At 40.0% G+C, this 24,874-nt stretch overlaps 1 protein-coding gene across 6 annotated transcripts in view; it reads right to left on the bottom strand.

Moving 5' to 3' along the window:
- Positions 1–234: 234 nt before the first annotated feature.
- GLRA2 (glycine receptor alpha 2) overlaps positions 235–24,874 on the bottom strand; it is a 132,030-nt gene continuing 107,390 nt past the window's right edge. For all 6 annotated transcript variants that reach the window (XM_071748447.1, XM_071748409.1, XM_071748429.1 and 3 more), the window contains one exon: positions 235–1,784. In XM_071748447.1, the coding sequence (XP_071604548.1) occupies positions 1,506–1,784 (279 nt within the window). In that variant the 3' untranslated portion in view covers positions 235–1,505. The remainder of the gene's footprint in view (positions 1,785–24,874) is intronic.

Here is a 24,874-nt window from a genome sequence, read left to right as displayed (position 1 = left end):
AGGCCTGGGTCTGCAAATGCAAATGTTCTGCAGTTGCTCCTGTTCTAGCCACATTTCTGTCACAGCCCTTGACATCTTCCCGAGAGCTGCAACAGCCCCTCTGCTGCAGGACAGATAGCAAAGTTCGGCACGCTAAGCCTGGTCAGCAGAAGGTTGCTTTCCACCCTCTTTTTGCTGACAAAGAAGTGGAAGAGATGGGCCCTGATGCTACAAATGAAGAAAATGATGAAGGAATGTTAGTACCACATTTAGCTTTATTGAAACTGAACAAATACCTTTTTTTTTTTAATAAACCCTTTTACAGCAAGTGTAAAATTTTAATGTTTGATTTATCTTATGTTACATGTTGTCTTCTTCTGTGTAAGCAAAAATAATACCATCTTTTTTTTTTTTTTCTTTTTTTTTTTTTTTTTTTAGTTTTCTACTTTAAAACATGTAGCAAGGATTTGAATAACGCAGATCCGGCACCAAAAGGTAACAGATTCTGAAAATCACAGTACAGTTTTAAAAGTCTTAGGTTGATTAATGATATTTAAAACAATAGCCACTCTGAGTAAAGATAGAAATTAGAGGTCTGTAAACAAGTTGTGTTTACCTACAGAGCTATTGATTGCAGCTACAATGAGAGCAGTAATGGAAACTCAATGCTAAACTGAGCTACATCTTTGAGGAAACAAGTTCTTACTACGCAGTGTGGTACAGGGTTGCACAATAGGTAAAATACATTTTGGCACCTCAAGTTGCATGTAAAATCAGCAGAAATAAAATGAAGTAAGTGCACTGTCTTCCAACAAAAATAAACCAGACAGTTTCACTGGTTTTGGAGTGTCAACTATCAAATAAATCACACAGCACACAAGTTCAACCCCAAAATTACAATTCTAGTAAAGCAAGATAATATTAAAATGCACACCCACAAGGATAGTAAAGTATAAATTTTTTTTCTCTTTCTTTTTTTTTTTTTTTTCCTCTCTCCCCTGTCATTAGAAATAATTTACAACCCACAAAAGGACTCCTTGGTGAAGCCACTAACTACAGACACGGTCATGGAATGTAGCTCAGTAGACTTGTTTCAAATAGAAAGGCAACATTATCCTGAAAAAGTTTGGTCCTCTTATAACTCACTGTACTGTAGCCACCACAGTCTCTAGACAGATGTTTTAGGAGCTTTGTTTTCTGATTCTCTGTTGTCTTGAGAGATAACATCTTTGTGATAAAACTGGGTAAAATTTGGCCCCGTTTACAGTTGACTGATTAATGCTGAATCTGGAAGAACAACACAGAGAGCACACAGGGGGAACCCTCACTGACTGGTCTCAAGGCATATTTTTTTTCATGCAATCACTTTTCCTTCTGTACTTCTCTTTTTTGTTCATTTTCTCTTCAGTGTCCTGGGGGAATGGGAGGGGAAGAAACCCTTAGTCCAGATGACAGAAAGACATTGTACTGTTTATTTACAAGTGGATCACTTTGGCTAAGAAGTCCTGGCAGCTGAGAGTTGCCAACTATTTCTTGTGAATGTCCTCATGCCGTATAATTTTGTATGTAATCCAGTAAAAGATGTTGAAAATGAGGAAGGCGAGTGGGAACGCAGCACGAGATATTGTATCAATCCTTTTTGCACGGTCAACAAACTTCTTTTTGATGGAATCTGAATCCTTTGGTGGTGCTGGAGGTGGGTTGGGTGGAGTAGCCTTGACTGCTGTGCCATCTTTGACTTGGAGGCAGTGACCCATACCATAGCCACTGAAATTGAAGCGACTGTCACGAGCAACTTCATCTTCCTGGGGGATAAAGAACAGAAATAAGGCACACAATTAGCTGTCTATTGAGCATGCCATATACTTAAATAGCTGAAGTGCCCTCCTCCAAAGCACCTAAGCTAGTTAGCTGGTTAAACTAGAATACAAAGTCCTGGTTTCAAAGATAAACAAGCACTTACAACTCACATAAAAACACATGGAAATTAGGTGCCTGACACGTTTGTGAATCAGAACTTTAACCTTTCTAACTATGATTAACTCAAGTGCCCTGGGCAACAAACTGTATCCCAACCCCATAGGGAAGAGAACTGACTCCCCAGGTTTCTCATTGCTCTCCTTGAGCTTGCTATGGGGAGGAAACATGGTCATGTTGGCAGCAGGGAGTCTGCTCTGGCCAGGTTGAACTGGATCCAGGGGTCCAAGTTCATCTCAGTGTGTACCAATGGTTTAGTCTTAAACGCAGCTTTGCACCTCCATCTCCAATCTATGAAATAAGGGTAGATCACAGTCCCTCTTTGCTCCTCGGAAAGCTCTGAGCATCAGTGCTTCAAACGGTGCTGGGCACTTGGATTTAGTGGTGACCAGGATTTTGGTGCAGTAGGACAGTCTAATATAGCATCATCTTGCAGAAATCCATTCTCTCTCGTCTGAATGGGTAATATTTGTTTTTGGAGGGCTTAGTAACTACCACTGAACTTTAACACCCGGTGTGATGAAAGGTTTGTGACTGTCCTGGTAGATTCTCACTGCCATCTCTCTCTGCTGATAGCACAATAATACAGTTAGCAATTAAAATTAACAGTTACTGGCAGCCCTCCATGAAGGATTCAAAACCAACAAACAAGCAGCTCTGTTCTTCTTCATTCAGGCAGATATGAATTGTAGGTTCAGCAGCTTGCCCTAGTTAAACACCTCTTCAGCTGAAAAAAATACTTCATTTTTGACTTCAAACGACGACTTCTTGGCCCCACAAGGACCCACTCCCTCTCAGGGAATGCCAGCTCGTATCTCTCACTAAAGCACAGACTTCTGATCTTAAAAGAGAATCAGAGACTGAAAAACAAAACAAAAAACCCACCACTACCACCACCACCACCAAAACATCACAGCAGCAAAATACTGAATAAGGAGTACATTTGCTGAACTTGTAAATCACTGCTTGTTCACAAAGCACCTCCTTCAATAATTGCATTTTTTTCTCTCCCCAGGTCTAGCATTGGAATTTCATAAATCACTGGACTTGCTTTCCTTACCTTGGAGCTGACACGCAAACGTTGAGTATCCAGTAGTGTGATGCAAGGCTACCAAATCAGAAATAGTCACTCTGATTGCTTATGACATTGAGTGCTTATGGAAGGATAGGCAGTAAACATTGCTTTGGAGCCCCTGTCACTTCAGCCTGAAGACTATACTAGTGTACCCATAAGTAGGTGAAAAACTATGGTACTACAAAGCTGTTTGGGCACTTACCCAGGATTTATGTCCCTTTTATTTCAAAAGTTTACCATTATTAAGAAAAAAAGCATAGTTCTCTCATTTTTCAATTTTATTTCTTTACAGCTTTTAGTCCCTCTGTGAAAACCCTGAAATTCTGCTTCTCCTAGCAATTATAAATATGTAAAATGTCTTAAAGATGAACCCTCTGAGACCTAAATTCTGGACAGTCTAATAGGCAAGGCTTCTCTTACATGACTTAATATCACAAAGTCCCCCAATAATACATGGAGCTGACTTCTTCACAGTGCTTTCCCTTTTACTAAGTTTGAAGGATAAAAGGCATGTGCAGGACATGAGAGGTGATTAAAAATGGTAACAGATTTTCAGCAGCTGTGTTGCCATATGCACTTCATTCATTTTTAAAAAAATTAATTTCTGTTATTTGTGTGGAAGTTATGGGAAGAAAGAAAATGTACTGAAGTCCCAGCTTCCACTGTCCCCTGCTGGGTCACAGCTTTGTCATGTAGGGCTGAGCAATTTGTTGTCAATGTCACAGCATTGTTTTTGAGCTTACACAGTTGTACTTCATGTGAGAAGCCATCTGAGATTAGGGACAGGGATGTTGAAATTGCATCCTTTCAGGTCTTCAGTAAGAAGCCTCCTGATTCAGACATCACCTGAAAGTCCTTGGAGTGGTGAGATCTCTGACCTATGAAACTGGCCAATATTAGTAAAAATTAACAGTGAAACCCTGCAGAGACTGAGACCCATGTCTGTGCTAGGAGAATACATTTTCCATGAGACTGCAATTGTGTGTGTTCTAAGGGCCCCCTGAGCCCTTAAACTGGTTCTACTTAAACTGACACAGCAGGGATAGAAAGGCTTCCTCCCTGCAGCTGAAGGAAGATGGATGTCAAGTCAGCCCAGGTGCTGGAATTTCATTGTCCATGCTGCTGGTGGGTTATCTCAGTCTGATGTGGACCAGGCCAGCAAGCTTTGCTGAGAAAAACCTGCTCTGCTAAACATTGATGACCACTCTGTGGTCATGATCCATGTGGTGACAGCTGCCCTCTGGAACAATAAAATCCCTGGTGTTGTTATCAGTATGGATGTGGCTAAGATACCTGCCTCTATAACACCATAACCTTAGGGCAGAGCTCCATTTTGACATTTCAGATGTTGCAATATGTGAGATGAAGAACTGAACTCAAGTACCTTTCCTTAATATAGTGGATATGGCTTCCTTTAGCCTAGAGGTTCAGTGAATTACTGGGCAACATATCTAGGGTGCCCTCTGATGTGGTTGTAGAATCGTTTTTCATTCTCAAGATCATAGTTTGTCCAGTTTGTACTATCTGACATACCCTACCATGGAGCCTCATCCAAAGACAGTTTTCAGTCTGTGCTGCTCACCAGCTTAGTCACTGGTAAAATAGTGCAAATGACTTTGCAGACATGTCTATCATTATTTTAATCAGATTACATGATCTCACTTGATTAAATTCCACTGGGTAGTTCTACCAACTTCACACCAAAGCAATCAGGAATGGAAAAACCACTTTAGAAAATCTCGTCCATTCACTGACTTGTGTGCACAGCTTTCTGTACAATGCATTCCGAAGTGCTTTGTTCTGACCACTTTAAAATGCTCATTGTCAGCATTGCCTCAGTTTTAACAATAAGGAAAATGAGAGAGGGGCTGGCTTCGGTGTATTTAATTTACTCTCTGATGTGATTTATTCGTTTAATTTTGCTACTCTTTTTCCAACATATGGTGGGCAAACGATTTAAAAGACTATCTGGTTTAATTAAATTCCAAGGACACAGGAGATTGATTTTAAGCATCGGGTAGAGAAAATTTTCCTTTTGGCATTCATAAGCACAAAGTTAGAAAACCACAATAAATTTAGACTTGAATGCAAAATGAAATCAATGGGAATTAAACACCAAAACAGACTTCATTCCTAAATCATCTTTATGATTTTGAGACACCTCTCACCTCTCAGTATTTTACATATGTCACAGTGTGTTTTTGCAAAAGCAGTCATGCTCACAGGTTTTAGTTCTCAGGTGTTACTGAGTATGTGGATGAAGAAAGTTCACACCCTCTTTGGTTCCCCTCAGAAGGCTCTTACAAGGCTAAATTATCAGGACAAGAGAGGGAAGGTTCTTTCATAGATTAACTGTTTAAAAGGCAGTAATGGAGTTTAGGAGTAAAAGACTGATCTCACAACTGAGGGATTTGCTGGAGGGGATCCCCAAGAATCTGTGAGAACCTGTAACAAGGAAGAGATTTATAAATGAGGTGGGACAAGGCTCCCAAGGGAAAGTGCACAGGCAAAACAGTCTACTCAAAGCAGACAAATCTAAGCCAGGCTTTCCAGAAGGATTTCTAAGTACTGATTGTCTCAGTAACAAAAGGGCAGCAAGTGAAATACAGGATTGATAAGGGCAAGGTAAAGTACATTACCAAAGATAACCCTAATTACATGTAGATGGTCATGAGCTCAAACTCGGTTTTTTTCCAGTGTGGAAGTCTGGGGAATTCCCATGTAGCTGACAGCATAAATCCTCTGTTAAGTATCCATCAGGCAAATGAAACAGAAAACATGATTCTGCCACTTTACCCACTCAAAGCATGATTGTTTTTTTAACATATGGAGCATTTCTGGTCACCTGAATTCAATAAAGCAGAATTAGATATAATTTCAAAGCAAACAGCATGGATGATAAAAGAATTTTTCTGCATGAGGAGAAACAAAGGAGATGAGATCTCTTCAGCTCAGAAAAACTGTATTTGGGGGTGGACATCATAGAGGTCATAAAACCATGGGGAATATTAATAAATGGGAGGAAAGGGAGTAAGTTATGGGCTTTTTTGAGTATATATGTTTTTCAAGGCAGGAAATAGGATAAAACAGAATGACACTATGAGGGAGAAAGAGGATGAACTTATTTTTTAAAAGGAAGTTATCTTTCATTTACCTGTGCAAATCATTGCGTGAGAACATTTCAGAGGATGAAAATAGCACAATGGCACAGATTCATAGGTCCATAGGTAGCTATTCAAAGTTCAGCCTGGTTCATCCAGAAGTGCACCTTCGACTGTTTATTTCCAGAAGACAGAAAAGTCCTCCTAGGTATGTCTTAGATATTTTAAATACTGTTTGTCTCAATGTCAATGCCTGAGCCCTGCTGGAGAAAGGAACCTACAGCAGAGACCATTCCTTCTCACCAAACGTGGCACATCCTATGGGAATTCAGATCTTCCACTGCTTGATAATAAGCCAGGTGCTAATGTTGAAATGTCCTGCATTTCCACTAGTTTTTACTACTTCAAGTGTAATTTTTTCTTTTTACATATTTATGCCTTTGGGCTAAATCCTGCTAATGCAGAAAGGTGACTTTCGTAGCCAACCTATGCATCCCAGTTCCTCAGACAGGAGGAGAAAGAGAAGTTGGAGCAAGCTGTGGTGGCATTTGGCGAGAAAGAGGTCACTAACAGTCTTGTCTGATTTGTTCCACCCTGAAGACCTCTGAATCTCAGCTCAACAGCACTAGATTCCATTCCCACTCCGCCTTAATCCAGGTTTCAGAGGAGCAGAAGGTGATGTAAAAGTCTCAGTTTCCCATCTCAATCCTGCCCAAAGTACACATACCAGTACAAGTATTGATTTTTCTTAAATATTCACCTGGGTATTTCATGGAAAACATAAGCAGTCTTTGAGCAATCCTACCGTGTTGTGCTTCTCCATCGGGACCCACCATTCCGTATGCGATGGTGGAATTCACATCATTCATTTCTGCCTCTCTTAGCACAGATTTTCCTGCTCACTGAGGTTTGTTTTTTCTCGCATTTGGACACTCATGCCTTGTAAAATCTAAGTAAAACAGACCTTGTACCATAAATAGCACTGACATTTTAATTAATGGAAGAGAAACTGGTCATTGCTCTCTTCAGGAAGGGTTTCAAATGGACAAATTAAGGTTTGTTTTAGAAGGCTGTTTTTAGTAAAACCTCCTATCTCAAATAAACAGTGGAAGAATCTCTGAAGCATGAGTGATTTACTTAGTCATTCTGTAAGAACAGCAACTGAACTGTTGTTAATAAAATAATGAAATGGTAGTTAATGTGGCTTCACCCTCTCAAGTAGTAATTGAACCTCATCCAGCTGAAAGAGTACTATAATTTAAACATGTTGTGGAGCAAAAATATTATCCTGACTTGAAATATCTTTAAATGGAATCTAAATTTTTCAAGGATCCTTTTAGTAATATAAAAGAGTATAAAGTCAGGAAGGGTGATCAGTTTGTTAAAAAAAGAAAAGTTTTCTTTTTTTCTTTAACAAAGCAGGGCTTCCTTCTCTCAATTTTGCAAATGCAGTTAATGTAAATTTCTTACTCAACTTCATGTTTTATGTATTATATAATTAATATTTTAATTTTGATGGGGGTAGGCAGGAAGAACCAGATGAACTTCTGTTTTGGAAAGCATCACAGAAGTTATGATAATTATAGCTCCTAAATAACAGCCGATCTATTCCTGACAGTGTCTTTTTTGCCTTTGTTTTAAATGAAAGTAATGCCTTAAAATATCTAGACACAGGGATCTGTGACTGTCTTATTGACAAAATTTGCCAATGGATGATAAATCCTCTCAGGACAGTGAAGTCTGGAGGCTTGGCTACTACTGGATAACTTCTTACAGCCTCTCTCTGATGAAAGCAGGTTAGTTTGTCTTTGGGAATGGCACATAAGTCTGTTTTACATCAGACAAATACATGTTAATGACCTAAATTTGAAGGATAATCTTCTCTGACCAGAAGTCTGTCAGATATATGGCAACAAATACTGTCTGCATGGAAGGCTGGGCAAGCTTCATAGCTAGTGTTTAAATTTGTGATCATCTCAGGTAAAACACTGAAGGAAAATAATTTCAAGCAAGACTGTAGTTGCTACAGCTTTTGAACCTCAAAAACCTAAAACACTGAGAGAAACTTACCTAAAATTCACCTTTGCAATTTTCTCTTCCTCTCTGCAAAATATCTGCCCTGAGAGAGATGCCCCAGCACAATTCCTCAGCCTCAGGCTTCCATGTTCTCCCCCCCTGCAACCTGTTGCAGGGATAACTGTGCCTGGCAACTCCCTTCCTGGGCAAAGGTTCTCTGGTGTCCACAGCTGTGTGACAAGGGGGGGAAAGTGCCAGGCAGGACATGGGACACCTGAGCTCATAGTGCCCAGTCACAGATGGGGATAACTGAGCACAGAGACCCCGGCAGGGCTCTGGTGCTTTTCTCCAAGCAGATTTAAATTTGGGGGGGAACAGGGGTTTTATAGCACCTTTTGGGAAATTTCTCACCAGTTTCTGCCTCAGCTGTCATTAGGGCATGCCTGTGCCCTGATCTCTGCTTCTCAGTGTACCTCATTTGTTAAAGAGACAAAACTTAAAGAAAAATAATAATAGAAGAATAAAAGTATCTCTGTGCATACAGGGCCCATAAAGAGCACTCATGGTCTGATTCATGTAGGTCACTCTCTAGAAAAATTTTTTGCTGAGGATTTTTTCAGGCTTGGATTTCAGATCCCTCAGCTTCCCCAGTTTCTGGGGCCAGATACAGGGGACACTGTCACCCCTGCTTGGGCCAGAGCCAGAGCTGGGGACCTGCAGCATCCATGGGTCTGACTGAGAACTGGCTGTCCCCTGCTCAGTACAGGAAAGGGCAGGAGAAGGGAAAGGGAAGGCAAAGGGGAGGAAAAGAAGATGAAGTGGAAGGAAGAAGGGGAGGGAAAGGAAAAGTCTTTTTTCCTCTCTGTTGGTGGATTCTCTCCTTCAAGCCATTTGCTACAGCAAACCCCAGAACAAACCCCAACAGACGCAGAGAGGGATTACCAGAGCTTTCTCAGACAGGCTTTATGCATTTAATTTATGTAAATACTGCACGAAATGAATTAATATTGCAAATTATATTAATAATTTAAATTTTTGTTGCTAAAAATAGTCATTAATATCCATATAATCTTAAAGTGTTCACATGTAAATTTTATAAGCTTTATGTGGGTGGTTTTTGTATTGTTTTTGGGGTTTGGGTTTTTTTCTCAGTGTTTTTTTTTTTGTTTGTTTGTTTGTTTGTTTGTATTTTTTTTCCTTAGGAAGCCAGCCAGTTGATAAATAAACGGCTTCCTTTCCCAGTTATCAGTTCTTAATACCAAACATCCAACAAATAAAATGTTTTGGGGTTGGTTTTCTTTTCTTATCTTCTAGTACACAAATTAGGCTTTCTGGCTTTGCATATCATTTAGTTCTTAATCTTAATCTGGATTCTCGAGCTGCTCTTACATAGCTCTGAAGTGTGATGGCTTAAACAAAGTATGTGCCAGCTACCTTCACTTTAAACTTGTTTCTAAAATTAAATAGTGGCATCTTAGAAACATCTTGACTATTTGAGTGTATCAGAAATCTACTACATTAATAGACTTCCTTATTTTGCATTTTGATTTGCTTCTGTGAGGGTTGCTCTATAAAACTCTGATATTATGTTGTCACAGCAAAATAAACATTCATCATGAAGTAAAAATCAATGGCACTCAGTACTATAGCAACTTGATAGTGTAATCTTTACACAGAATTATTGGGTTTTTTTATCATCTGGTAAGTAATAAATCCACAAACCCTACAAGGTCATTGGATATATGCATACAACAGAAATGAAATAAGATTTTATTAAAATTAGGTTTGATTGATAGCTTTTCTCTTACTGTGTTACACATGCACACACATACTCACAGGGTGTATATACTTACAGATGTATATATTTGTGCATATGCGTGCATGTATAAACATGTGGGCATCTACTTAATTTAGTAATCTAATGCCTTTTATATTCCTTAAAGGCATTTGTTAGTGGGAGGCCCACATAGTGAGAATATTTGTATTCCAGCTTAGGGCTGAGAGCCCTCCAGGGCTGCAAATTCCATTTTGAATAACTTCTCAAAATGCTAATTTTTCTGCTAGCTTTTCCCCTTCAGATAGGAATGTGAGTTTGAGGAGCAGGGATACAGAGCACGTGGGCAAGGGTCATTAAACATTCCCAATCCTTTCTGCCTGTGAACAGTCTCTGTGGTGGGGTGCTGGTACCTCTCCAGGAGGACCAGTAGCTAAGCAACAGGTCGCCTGGTGGTGGACTTCCATTACTTGGCAAAACTGATTAAAGGATAACCTGAAACACTGGTTTTAATGGTATATTTGAGAGGTCCAGGCAGCCAAAATGTAGAAGCATGGCTATAGCAGTGAAGAGGTATTCCTGGGACAGAAGCTCATCCCAGATGCTCATATGAACTCCAGTCTTGCTCAAGAATATCAAGGAAAATGGGAGATGAAATGTCCAATTAGTCCAATATCCATATTGTATGCTTCATCTTCTATGTGTCATGGAGTAACTCTAAATCTATGCTTGCAGTGTTGGAGCTCTGGTGAAGCCAGTCTGACCATTTGACACTGAAGTTCTATTTTTGTGACTGGATAACACCTGGAGAAGGATCTTCCCTCCAGTGTGCCAGCCACACCACACAGCTTGGTGTCATCAGGGAACTTGCTGAGGGAGCACTCAATGCCACTGTTCATGTCACCAACAAAGATGTTAAACAGGACAAGTCCCAACACTTATCCGTGAGGGACTCCACTTGTCACTGGCCTCCAGTTGGACATGAACCCATTGACAGCCACTCCTTGGGTGCAGCCATCAAGCCAGTCCTTAATCCACCAAGTGGTCAATCTGTCAAACCCATGCTTTACCAGCTTGGAGACCAGAATGTCATGTGGGATTGTGTTGAAGGCTTTTCTCAGATCCAGGTAGATGATGTCAGTTGCTTTTCCCTTGTCTATTGAAGTTGTGACCTTTTCATAGAAGGCCGCAAGGTATGTCAGGCATGATTTGCCCTTGCTGGAACCATGTTGATTATACCCAGTCACCTCTTCACTATTCTGCTTCAGCAGTGCCTCCAGGAGGATCTGCTCCATGATCTTATGGGGCACAGAGGTGAGACTGACCAGCCTATAGTTCCCTGGATCCTCCTTCTTTCTCTTTTTGAAAATGGAGGTTATGTTTCACCTTTGCCAATCAGTGGGGGTGTCACCAGACTGCCATGACTTTTGGAATATAATAGACAGATGCTCAGCAACCACATCTGCCAGCTCCCTCAGTGCCTGTGGGTGTATCCCATCAGGTCCCATGGATTTGTACACTTTCAGGTTCTTCAGATGGCCATGAACCTGATCTTCACTTACAGTGGACAGTTCTTCTTCCAACCCTGCCACTGTCATCTGTGACTTTGGGATTGTGGCTGGAGCCCTTGCCAGTGAAGACTGAGGTATAGAAGTCATTGAGAACCTCAGCCTTCTCCATATCACTTGTCACTAACTCTCCTGTTTCCTTTCTGAGGGGGCCCAAACCTTCCCTAGTCTTCCTTTTGCTGTTAATATACCTATAGAAATTTGTGCTATTCCCCTTGATTTCCCTGGCTAGATTGAATTCTAACTGAGCTGTGGCTTTTCTAACCAGGTCTCTTGCTGCTTGGATAGATTCCTTATATGTCCCCCATTCTGGATGTCCTATCTTCCATTCCTTGTAGTTTCTTTTTGTGTGATAGTGTGTCCAGGAGCTCCTTGTTTATCCAGAGTTATCAGTACCACAACATAATCTGAAGTGGTTTGCTTCTCATTTGTACTACTGTTCTTGACATACCGCATGCTCTGTTGATGGCATGGAAAGCTAAAAATCACCCAACTTGTTGGCCCAAAAGCAGTCTGGTTTGTGTTTTTTCATCTGACCCAGAATGTGCAACACAAACCATTTGGAGGCTTTGGAAAATTAAATGAGTGCTGCAAAACCAGCAAGTGGAAATTTGATTTCTATTCTAAGTTTAAGGCTCAGCAGAAAGAGTATTTGTGCATGGCACGTGTTGTTCTGCTCTACTGAAAACTGAGTAATATGGTAGTGTATGCAAGTAGTAATAGATTAAAGATTTGGCATGCTCTGGAATACTCCAATGTCATGTCCAATCACAGCAGTACCATCTGCTTTTCCTTATATGTGCTAAATTTGTGACACTGTGCTTATTTCTATATTAGTTCACACACCACCTTGAGGAAACTATAATTAACAGATAAGCAATATTTGGGCTTCATGACTTATCTTTAGCAAACAGTTAGTAAATGTGTTTCCAATTACTTCCAGCTCTGTTCTTAGAAAAAGGAGTTTAGAAATCAATGTCATTGATTATGTACTCTTTTTATCCTCAAAGGAATGGCAGAGACTTGCAATTCAAATGTTTTTTCTCTCAGTTTTTGCTCATTCAGCTCTGGCTAGGATTTGGACAGATCAAAAAATGATCAAACTTTCATAGAATCACAGAATAGTTTGGGTTGCAAGGGACTTTTAAAGTTCATCTAGTCCAAGCTCCCTGCAGTGAACAGGGACATCTTTAGATCAGGTTGCTCAGAGCTATGTCCAAACCGACCTTGAATGTTTCTAGAGACGGGGCATCTATCACCTCTCTGGGCAATGTGCTCAAGTGTCTCATTACTCTCCCTCTAAAAAATTTTCTTCCTTATATTCAATCTAAACCTGCCCTCTTTTATTTGAAAACAAACACCCCTTGTTGTATCAAAACAGAACCTACTAAAACGGTTTTCCCCATCTTTCTTATAGGCCCCATTCTGGTACTAGAAGGCCTCTCTGAGGTCTCCCCAGAGTCTTCTCTCCTCCAAGCTTAACAACCCGAACACTCTCAGCCTTTCCTCATAGCAGAGGTGTTCTAAACCTCTAGTATTCATCTGATTCCAAACTTCTCCAAACACCAGTACAAGAACTCTGGTGTTACAGAAAAAAAATGAAAATAAACCCCTTTTTTTATGGAGTGAAAGTTCTAACATAATTCTAACCGCATTTACTCCTCAGGTGGTGTTCCATTTGACAGAAACTGACAGAAAAGGCCACCTTACTGATCAAGGCCATAAACAAGCCTACAAAACACATGGATACCTTCCTCTTGTAATTGGAAAGAAAACAAAAGTAATGGAAGATGACACACAGACAAGAAGGGCAATAGCCCTCTCCTTATGCTAGGTCATTGGTACTCCAAAGCCAGACTATGAAAGGCTCTTTCAGTGGTTGTCTGGGTTTTCTGAAAGCCCCTTGCCATGTTGTCTTCATGGCTGGGTGATTCACTGATGATCCCAGAGCTCACTTGCAGTGCCTCTGCATGATGCTGTGCTGAATGATTTCCCCACACGGGATGAAAGGCTGAGTTATCCCTTCTTTAGGTCTGAGGGGAGAAGGTATTTCAAAATGCAAGACCATTGAACCATCACCTGATGGGACAGCTGTCTAGAGGATATTTCAGACGTGCTACACACCTCTAAATAGATGGTTTCAGCTTGCCAGTCTTGGAATGGCTCCTAAAATAAATGTCAATATAAAGAATAAGGCAATTTGTTTTGGATGATTAAGAGAATCCGGCTGATATATCCAAGGTGTGACATTTCCAATCACATCTTCATTTCAATTTACAGGAAAGAAATAAACTAGGCCTCCTTTTTGTTCATACTGCTGGTGCTATATATTTGACATGATAATCTACAGTATTAGTCAGTAAATTGACTCACTGGACTGCCCTTGATCATATGCTCCATTTTCTGCTCAGCAGGACCCTCTCCAACAGCTATATATAACCAGAGTGAAAAAAATAAAAAAGAGACAGTTCTCTCTTAGATCATTATAAGATGATGTTGCGTTCAGTTTTCCTGTTGCTTCAAAGGTTATAAACGATGTGATCTTTTCACCATCAGAGATAATATATGGCTGCTGTTGTCTGACTTGTCAACTCCTCACACAGAAATCCAATACTCCCCACTTGTCACATATTCATTTCAGGGTCCAAAATGAAAGAGTCACTGCATTTTTATCTGCCGGCTTTTAAGCCTTGCCTCGTGTAGTCCTTCCTTGTAGAACTACAGTTGTCAGGTTAGCAGCCCACAAGAGGACTTCCAGTGAAGACAAATCTTCTGATTCTAATTAAAATTCTGCATGCTTTTCTATTAAGTAAAGGAAATCATCATGCATCTTAATCTGTAGCTCTGCTCTTCTGCTACCGTTTTTTAAATGTCTGATTACTAAGCTAATTGCTCAGGCAGGTTGTTTTTAGACTGCATCATGCATTTATGGGTTCTGTATCACTGTCAGAATAAGTACTGGATTAATCCTGGCTCCTCATCTGTGTGTTGAAAAATTCTTTCTTTAGTCCAGACAGAAGTTAAAATGAGGAGTAACCTCTAAAAGGGGCTAGAGGGTGAAGGGCAGTTCTCTGTGCTGAGAAAAGATGAGAGAACAGACTCAGAAAGCAGACAGCTTGGTAGAAGATTGGCAGGAATTACAAAATACAAATGTACATATCTGTATTTCAGCAGTGTATTTCAGCTGCTGCAAGCTGTGCTGCTGCAGGAGAAAAAGCAACCAAAGAGCCTTAGGACAGAGAGACCCTATGGCTATTTCTGTCCAGAATGGTAAATAATTGTTCAGAGACTTTTTTACTGACCTTTTTTCCTGGTGTACGTGCAAGTCAAGGAGAATTACAGGGTGTAAATCAGAAATGCTCAGCTGCAGGTCAGCACATCAACGAAGAGATATAATTCAGCACACCTTGTCCCTGAGGACCAATCCCTCACGAATATCTCTTAAACTCACTCCTGATATATTGGACACATTACAGGAGAAACTGTTTAAGAGCACTGATTAATATTTTCAGCAACTGTAAATCTCCCAGAATACTGCCTGGTGCCAGCTCTGCCAGCTGGCTCTTGAGAGCACTTCTGGTCCTGTTCCTGCTTGTTCTACAATTCTGTGTTTGTAGTTTGAAGAACAGAATAGAAATCAATAACCACCCAGGCCAAACATTTTCCTCTATGTTGTAATGCTTTAAACATGCAAAGAGGATAGAGTCTAAGCCTCTTGGCTTTAAAGCTTTGAAAACTGCCATCAGAAAAGATCCCCAGATTCATGTGTATTTGGTACCCATTCCTAAGACATCTTCACTTTGATTATGGAAGACAAGATGGGAGAACTTGTAGGGGAAGAAAGATCAAAATTCACATCCCACCATGGTATGCTGATTACCCCTGGGGCACCCCTGTGTGCTTTGTGAGTGCAGGTGTCTGCCTTGGGCTAAGGCAGCCCACAGCTCATACAAGGGATAAGGTCTGGTACGTCCCCCAAAAACCTCTCTGACTCCCCTCTGATGCATCAGACTAGGAGAATGCAGGAGAAATAGGTTCTTATTTTATATCTGAAGGAAGTAAATATTTGACAGATGCACGAGAGTCATGTTAGGCAGCAAGAAATGGATAGCAGTGACAGAAAATTAATGGAACTCTGAGAACACTGACTGGGATGCCACATGCAATAAAAGCATTAGTCTCATGGGGTTTGAAAAATATTCAGGAAATAACAGCCGTTAGGATATAAGCTCAGTGTCTGATGAAAAAAAACTGATGTTGTGATATATTCCTGTTATTCAACCCCAGCTACATAAATACCCACAAGATAACTCACCAAAAAAAGGGAAAAGCAGAAACAGAACAAAGAATGGTGACAAAAATGATCATTCTTTTCATGTCCCATGCAAAATAAAAATAAATTGTTTTTACAACAAAATAACACAAGATAAAGCTCAAGGAAAAATGAACAAAGATCAAAGAGCAAATAAGAGACAGGCAACACAAATAGGCATCCCCAGGATCTAGAAGTAATAGAAGAACAGGAGCACATCTGAAAAGAGCTGTCTTGTATTTGGGGAAAAACATCCTTTGTGCAAACTTGGAAAAAAAAGAGTATTTACAGCTAGGGATGAGGATATTATCTGTCCCTGCAAAAAGCTACCCTCTGTGGACTTTTTATTACTCTTTCCCCACATCTCTGTTCCCTGGGACAAAGCACAGCTTATGCTTCTACTATATGAATACCCAGCATGGGTAACAATGAGGGCAGAATAATAAAAGAACAACCCATTAGCAAAAGATACAGAACTGACTCTACCAAACTTCATGACAGACAAATCTAGGACACCTCCAAAATAAGGAACAAAATGGCAATGCTCAAAAACATTTGAAAAAGGACTGCAACAGCTGCAATCAGTTACTTTTATGTAAGATCTGATGACATCAAAAGGGAAGATGTGTAACAGCAGCATTGACTCAGCCCTTCATAATTTTATTTATTTATTTTTAATTATGGGAGCAAACAATTTTACTTTCCCCCATTGCTTTTGCTTTCTTGCTTGCAGGAACTAAAGATCCCCAGCCACCACCTGAGAAATCTGAAAAGGCAGGATTGAGGTGGTTTATGCTAAGTCTTTAAATGTGCTATTTTTTTCCCCTGCTCTTGTTCGTGCTGTTGCACAAAGAGAAATGTCTCAGACTGGGAAAGCAAACAGGCATAACTAGCTCACCTCAGACAAGGAAAGGAAAGGAAACTAGTGTAACTAGCTCTCCTCCTTTGTCTTTAAACCCTGCTCTCCTTGAAGGCACAGTCACTGAACTCAGTATGGCTTAGCTCATGACAAATACCAACTGAACCCTACAAATATGCATTACAATTTGCAAAGCCGTCAGTCATCCCATTTGCTTTCATCTGATACATAGATTTGGTTATTTCTATTTCTTGGATAACCTCACACAAGATCTTCCTCCACTTCCAACACCCTCTTTGCTCCCATTGTGCACTCCTGGCAGCTCCTTTGGCCATGTGTACTCCTAGTCCCACAAATGCTGAGGAGCTAATATGAACAAGTCATATCCAGTTTAGGAAAAGTGCTTTGAAAATTCATAAATTATCACATTGTGCTGACTGGCCATAAATAGTAAAGGCTACTCATCACAAAAAAACCCACTTCTGGCTTAGAATGTCCTTGAACTGCAAAGTCCTGAAGCCCAAGAGGACATACTGAAGACATGTTGGTGTCACAGAGTTCCAGTGCCAGGCCATGGGATACTCTGCTTTGGGTTCATCATCTCCAGATGGAGCTGACCACAGGGAAGAGATGAGCCAGTTTCTGAACAGCTACCCCATTAATTCCAAAGCTACACCAGCTATTTGACTTCCAAGTTTGAATAATAACCAGAAGCGTTCCTACCAAGTCTGTCTTCTGGTTGTTGTGGAGCATATTTAGCTTAAACAAGTGACTAGTCCATTTTGGCTAAGCTGTACACTGGAAAACAAGAATCTTTTTTATTACATTATACCCATCTGTGGGCACTACTAAAACAATTGTTTCACAAGCATTTATGCTTTTTAATCTATAACAAAGATCTATTATTTCTACCCAATTCTCTGTCAGAAAACTGATAATAAACCAGTTTTATGGGGACTGTGATAAGAAATTTGGCTATTCCTAGCTGGAAACATTAAGCTGAAAACAAATACTACATGAAGAACACAGTGATTAGACTAAAAAGCCAAAAAAGCAGTTTTTCTGACTAGGTAGAAATAGTACCTAAGCTTCTACTTGCTGGAAAAATGTTGAAAAGTAATTAGAAAAAAAAAAAGTGCTGTATAGGGCAATAATTTTGAAGCTATCAGACAAAACAAGAAACAACTAATCCTCTTTAGTTTTTCTAGGGAAATAATTCCTAAAATTATTGGTGAGCCTACCTGGAGTGAGAAGCGTGATACCAGAACGTGAGAGGCTTTGAAAGAGACCTGAAATTATTCAATTCAGAAGAGCTGAAATCAGGCATGGCAGGACGTGCCAGCATATAAGAGCCTGGGGGAAACTGGCAATTACTAGGTAGACAGAAACAAAAGAAATACAGTGACCTATGTTGGAAACACAGTGAAAAGCTAATGTAGGGAGAATAAAATATAAAATATGTCATGCCTCCTCTTCTTTTTCATCCCAGACATGCACACCTATCTGCACAAATTCCCCAGAAGGAACATGTCCAATGGAAGATTTGTTGGCATTATGGTCTAATAAGGAAACTGCAATTGAATAGCTACATAATTTGCCACTGCTACTCTGGCAAGAAGTAGATCAGGCAAGAACTTGCAAAACTTGCAATAAAGATAATTGTCTTCTGCAAGAAACGCTTGAAAATCATATATGAAATACTGATATAGTCTATTGGTAGGGATGGAAAATTACAGAGCAAGGACAATACTGAGTATCAGAAGGCTTGAGTGCCCACTCATTGGTGTAGCTACCTGCAAACACAAATAAATTTCCCAATTTTCACATGGGAATTCCCATGACAGTGTCAAGGTCACCAGCCTTCCAAAGTTAGGACAGAGGACTTACACAGTGTAAGTGCTCCTGTTGCAGTAAAACACCTGGGAAGAGACAAATACATCTTAATTCATCCAGGTATGCAATGGTGGAAAAAAGGAGTATTAGAACCTTGCAGTTTGTCTTCCAGACAGAAGATACCAAAGGCAGTAAAAAAAGCATCTTATGCTGCACAAGTTCTCTCTATTTCACCAGCCTGTAGTGGTATCACGATCGATTAGGCTTGCTGTCATTTCCCTTGCCTGCCATGCTCAGCACATAAAAAAGCCAACGAGACTGAAATTCTGCAGATGAGGCAAATGAAGAAACTGAGTGTCTGATTCTGCTCTGTCCTTTGTAAAATCTGAAGACCTTGAATGTGGTAAAAGACTTTGTCTTTCTGTGAAAGTATCTCTTATCCTGTTCTTTCCTGCTAACTTGGGAGCAGAGACAAACCATATTCAAAAAGTCAACCCTCCGTGGAAGTGGACCAGAAAGCTGACATAATTTAACAAACAAATAAATTAATTTCTCTGAGAGTCTGTTCTGGATTATGAGGGCTGCTCCTTGCAGATACCTGTAAGACTACATCCTGAAGAGGAAATGCACAACTTGCTTTCCTAGAATGACATGCAAGATCTCACATTTATGAGACTCAAATAATCTCTAAAGAGCAGAGCCTGTGATTTCCATTCTTAATTAGTTATTCTTTTGACAGATGAAGATTACAGAGCACCTGAAGGCAAGTGTCTACAACCAGCAGGCTTGGGAGTGCTTAGAAGAGAAATAAATGAGTCAATCCCAGTCAGAGCACTTCCAGATGACTAGCAGAAAGAGTTATCTCAGAAAGCCACACAGGCAACTGCTTGAAGAGACTCAAGTGAGGCATGAAAACGAAAGCATCATGGCTCCTAGGGAGTCTTCTCATGATATCACAGAAAAATTGAAACCTTAGCACCTTGATAAAATTAGTTGTATTTATGCAAGTGTATTATATAAGTGTGTATACAAATACACACACGCAGATCTTTGTGAGAAATTACATACACAGGTTAAAAGTTACATGATTTGAAGAGCTGTGCTATTGCTCAGAGAGAAGTTACAGGCTCAGTGCAGAAATCCACAAGTAGGACACTGGACTTCTGTTACTCCATGTGATTAGGAAACCACAGTCGTGTTTTCCGACCTTTCGAATCCGTTTATCCAAGAGCTAAAAACACTCTGGCACACTCAGTATGACAGATATATTCAACCAGCTACTAGAAAACTGAGCTTTCCAATGATAAGTTCCTGACATTGATCCTGCTGTAGTAAAGAAATGTTATCTGGGAAGAGCCAGGGCTGTGCCAGCTCTGAGATGCCAGTGGGAGAGTCCAGTCAGAAGAGAAGAGGTGAGTAAAGTTTTAGTGACCTCTTGTTGGGCTTGGCAAGGAATTTTCAGACACTCTTGACTGCAAATGGGTCTTTGTGAGGACTCTGAGAAGACAGGAACAAATACTCAGAATGTGTGGAGCTTATGTATTTACTACTTCCGCTGTAACTGTGTCTTGCTCCTGCCTCATGTTATAGCAAAGAAAATCTCCTTCCCCACCCATCCATCTACTCTCAGTTCACCTATTGCTTCTTTTGGGCAAGACATATTAGTGTTGCTACAAAAAACAAACAAAACCTACAAAGAAAGAAAAAGAAAAAAAAAAAAAAAAGAAAACCCTCCAAAAAAGCAACAGCAAGAGGAATACCCAAGGATAGATATCCATATTTACAATAAATAGTATCTTGCTCTAGCAGTGGATCAAGTGATATAACCATGTCTAATCAGTAACTAAAACTAATTGTGTCAGAATTGGGCTCTGACTTATCAGTTCTCCATAAGCAATGGCTGTTAATTGGAACAGGAATAACTAAACAATGCTGTTTTCCCTCTGGGAAAAAAGTTTGAGAAAAAAAATTGCTTCAACACCACTTTTTTTAAAAGTATGGTAATAAATGGATTTCACTGAAACCCGTTAAGATTTTAAGACCTGGAGACAGCATGAGGTTTCAGTAGCCCAGTTAATACAATTTGGTTTTGCACAATGTCATTTGGACAACATCATTACAGAATGTTTCACAATTAATTACATTCAAATAGCAGCTTCTATTCCCTGTTGAGAAGGAGATTAATTGGGTCAGATGTAAATATGCATTTTGTGGATCCTACTGAACACTTGCCCATCTCACCAATTTACCATGTAATTTGATACAACTGGTCTACTATGCTCAGGAGATGCACAGGGTGAGCGCAGTTGCAAGTCAGCGTGGAAATACACAGATACAGCAGTGCTGTATTCTCAGCCTGCATTATGCTTGGGTCTGACTGTGCAACTCTTTCATTCTCTACCAGAAATACTAATTTATATTTCTTCACACTGAAATGCTCTGCTGCTGAAAATGAAGCTTGGGACAGAACTCAGAACTGATGTGAAGCATTGTGACAGACCGCTGGCAAGGTGAGATGAGAAACTGTTCTCCTCCTTGGTGCCTTCATCACCCCTTAGAAAGAGGACCTGACCATCACTGCAGTGAGAAACCCTGAGATCAGGGCTTTGGTGGATCCTGACTCTGGGCAGGGAAACAGTAAATACAAGCTACCAATTTAAAAGAGACAACTTTGAGGCAAGCCTAAGTGGAGTTTAAGCCTAAATTGTGCAGCCTATGCCTAAATTTTGGGACTGCACTGGCTTTTCACTCTTTATGGAGTCTTGGGTAGGGGTAGTAAGTCCCCTTTCTTCATTTTTTTCATCAGGAAACTCATACTCAACTGGCACATTTTTCAATGAAATAAGGTTGGCCAGAACACATCCAGTGGAACAATCACCATTTTCTGAAACAATCTGGAAAACAAAAGCTTGTGCCTGTGGCAGGTCCTTCTTGTAGAGCTACTTCTTGTTGCTTTAAAGTATCAAAAATAAGAACACTGTTTCCTGGCACTCTCTAGTTTTCTCTGCCCTATTTTCAGTTTGCACTCTCCCCTAGGTACAATAAAAAATGAGACATTTGCACCCAGCTGGAGAGCACCTTTCACGGGCTGGAAAACTGCAGAGCTCATTTCTGGTATGTTCCCTGCTGTTCATGAGTAACTACCTGGACAAACTCACTCAAGCGAAGTGCAAACTTCAGTCCCCAAGGCTTCTCAGTTCAGAGCTGATCCTTTCAGCCACTGAGGGTTGGGTAGGTACAAGAGAGGAATTGAGTTCCTAAAGCAAAGTAACATCACCAAGCAAACAACGCCCACAGCCCTATATCGAGTTTTCCTTCTGGCATTTCCAATCCTACCTGTCCCAGGTGGTACCATATACAACCATTTTGCCATTCCAGATCTGAAATATTGTAATATTATTGTTCTCTAACCCATTTAAACTTTGTTTTATAAAGCTTATATCCTGTTTATATCTTGTTAACACTAAGGAGTAATTTGCTAAACTATTTACAAGCTGTCTAACATGAGTCATTACACTGTTTCATGTCCTGCTTGCTGCTTTGGTGCCATCCCTATGATTTGATTCTCTCTCCCTTCTGCTCGCACAGAGTACTCTGTGTTACACCACTCTGATCATTTCAGCAAGTAAAAATATTCACTATTCTGCAACCTTACCAACTCTCCATCAGTTCTGACCTTCTCTAGGTTCCACCACCTTTAGACCAGGCTTTTTTTCTCTGTCCTCAATTTTTGTCAATTGGTGGTGGGGTTGTACTTTTTTTTTTTTTTTTTTTTTTTTTTTTTCCAAATCATTATTTCTGTTCTCCTGATTTTGCTCTCCTGGCTTTGTCTCTGGTCTGGTATCTGGATTCCATTATTTCAGTGTGCACACTTGTACTCTACCAGTTTTAATTAATGCTTAGACATTTGGAGGTCTTTTGGTCTTTCCCAGAAACTGATATTGCATGTCCTAAAAATTAGTCTGCCCTTGAGTATAGAATGTTTAATGTACCGAAATTTGTATTTGGTTTTCAGAGGCCTCTGCCTTGAAATGTAACAATCCTTTTTTCTCGTCTGTTTCTTGGGTTGGGGTGAAAAATTCACCCCATGTAGTCCATGATCTTATTGTGTCTGACGCTGTAGAACACATGTAACACAGATACTTGTTTGAATATTTTTTACCTTCTCTTCTCCAATAAGGGAGGGAAAAGCTTCTATTTCGCTTTTTGAAACTCTTGTAAACAGTCCCTCGTAAAAGTTTCTCTCTTCCACTGTTTCTTTCTCTTTGTTTTTCACTGGAAAATCTGCATTTCTAGTAAGCTGTTTGTCTAGCCAGGCAGACTGCTCTTACCAGATTTTCATCCATTGCTTGGATACCAGCTCCCATGGCTGAACTGTTTCTTTTCTTTTCCTACAGGTTACTCCTTCTTTGGGGACTCCTCTCTCTCTTTAGGCTTGTGTCTAGAGCTAGACTAAGGATTTATATCCTGAAGTTTTTCTTGTTTGCAATTGTGTTTTTTAAAAAATGTTTAAACGTACTGTAGTAAGTCTATTTAGTAAACAGTAAAGATGTTTTTGTGTTAACTAAGGCCAATTCTATCCTATTCATGCTCACATGAAGGAGGGCAGACAAGGTCATGCAGATGAAGTCACAAGGCAACACGCTGAAATGTACTGTGTCTATTATTCACCTGGTTCTGTGCAGTTGTAGATGGGACTATGACTTCAAGCTAAATGCTCATTTTGATGTGTTTATCTTCTGTTGTTTTTTTGTTTTGGTTTGGTTTGGGTTTTTTGTTGTTGTGGGTTTTTTCTGTGTGCTTTTGGTTTGTTTTTTTTTTTTTTTTTTTTTTTCCTGTGCATTTAAATTAAATTGCTAATGCAACTGCCCTGGGGAAAGAAAAGCAACTGCAGTATCTTGAGGGTGTTTATCTATCGCAGAAGCTACATCCCCTTTAATCCATTAAGTAAGCAAGATGTGAGAGAGAGAGAGAGAAAGCCATTCAGACTTGGATTCCTATTTTTCACAATGAAACTCGTGTGCCTGAGCCCGCTCAGTGAGTTCCAAAAATAGCTCAGCAGAAAGGGCTTTCCTTGAGCACTTCCATTATTCACAGGATGCGGCACCTTACATAACACGAGGTGAGCACCTCATCCCACCCAGTGCGCTGCACATCGATGCCAGCGGGCAAAAATTTCCACTGGGGACAGTAGTACCAAATTTTTAAAAAGAAAAGTCAGGCTGAAGGCACTTGGTTCTTCTTTTTTAATGGGCAAGTCTAGAAAATCTTAGAATATTGTTTGGGGGTTCTGATGGAGGGATTTCAAATATGCTAAAATAGCAGAATCGGACTTTGAAAATCAGTGGTACTCAATGAATGTCTCTTTTATTTTTTTAAAGATGGAAATATCTTGACAGTCACAGTAATGTTTCTGGGGCACTCAGGCCCACCTCTCCACCAGCAGCTCCATGCAGAGACCAGGAGTTCTCTGAAGCAATTGACCAGGTGCTGCTATCTTGGCTTAGTAGAGTTACCCCTTGCTGCTGTAATCACTTAGTCCCAGCTCTTTCATTTGAAAACATCATTTGTGCCTCCCCTTGCTAATCTACATGCATGTGAACCCCCCTGGCTGCAGCACTGTTATTTGTATTTCTCTGTGCTCCCTGCACATGGGATTAAAGTCTGTCACAGCCTCCAGCTGCAGTTTTTCATTCAAGCTATAAAGTACTGCTTTTAACATTAATGGTTCTGAACTTAACCCCTATTCTTGGTCACAGTGGTAACCGTCACATAGATAATTTAGGAAGTCCTCTTTGAAATGATTGCATAAACACCAGTGTACTGTGACTCATTTTGACTACTGATCATATAACTTAATAATTACTGTTTTCAAAAGGGATGATTGAAACTGCATAAACAGAGTCGTCCTGCTTCCCTGACAACCCATAATTCTGAAAAATAAGCAAATCTTTTTTTTGATTATTGCAAATCATAATTTAAAAAATATCTTTTATTTCAGGTGAGCCAATTTAGGTTTTAACATAATGAAACTGTACTACATCCTCATTAACATCAGATTCATGGCTTCTGCAGCCTGCAAAAGTAGTGCTGTGATATAGAATAAGTAGGAAAACATTTTTATTGCTACTGATGGCAGTTTTTCATTGAGAGTAGGAAGACTACACAAATCTTTGGAACAAGTATTGGTCCAGCAGAAACTGCATCAGGGAAGAGAGAGACTGAAGCACTAAGGATATTACCTGAGGATATAGGAATTTTTTCTGTATGGAAAATAGCAACAGGTCCTGATAAAACAATCTTTTTCTAATGCAATGACAGGTCAATGGTTCAGCTGTAAATATAATTTCTGGACCGTCAATGATACAACACAGACTTTC

This window comes from Heliangelus exortis, chromosome 1 (assembly GCF_036169615.1).
Source record: "Heliangelus exortis chromosome 1, bHelExo1.hap1, whole genome shotgun sequence".
In the NCBI taxonomy this organism is placed as follows: Eukaryota; Metazoa; Chordata; class Aves; order Apodiformes; family Trochilidae; genus Heliangelus; species Heliangelus exortis.
The sequence above is the reverse complement of the archived record's forward strand: the minus strand, read 5'-3'. Positions and strand labels throughout refer to the sequence as shown.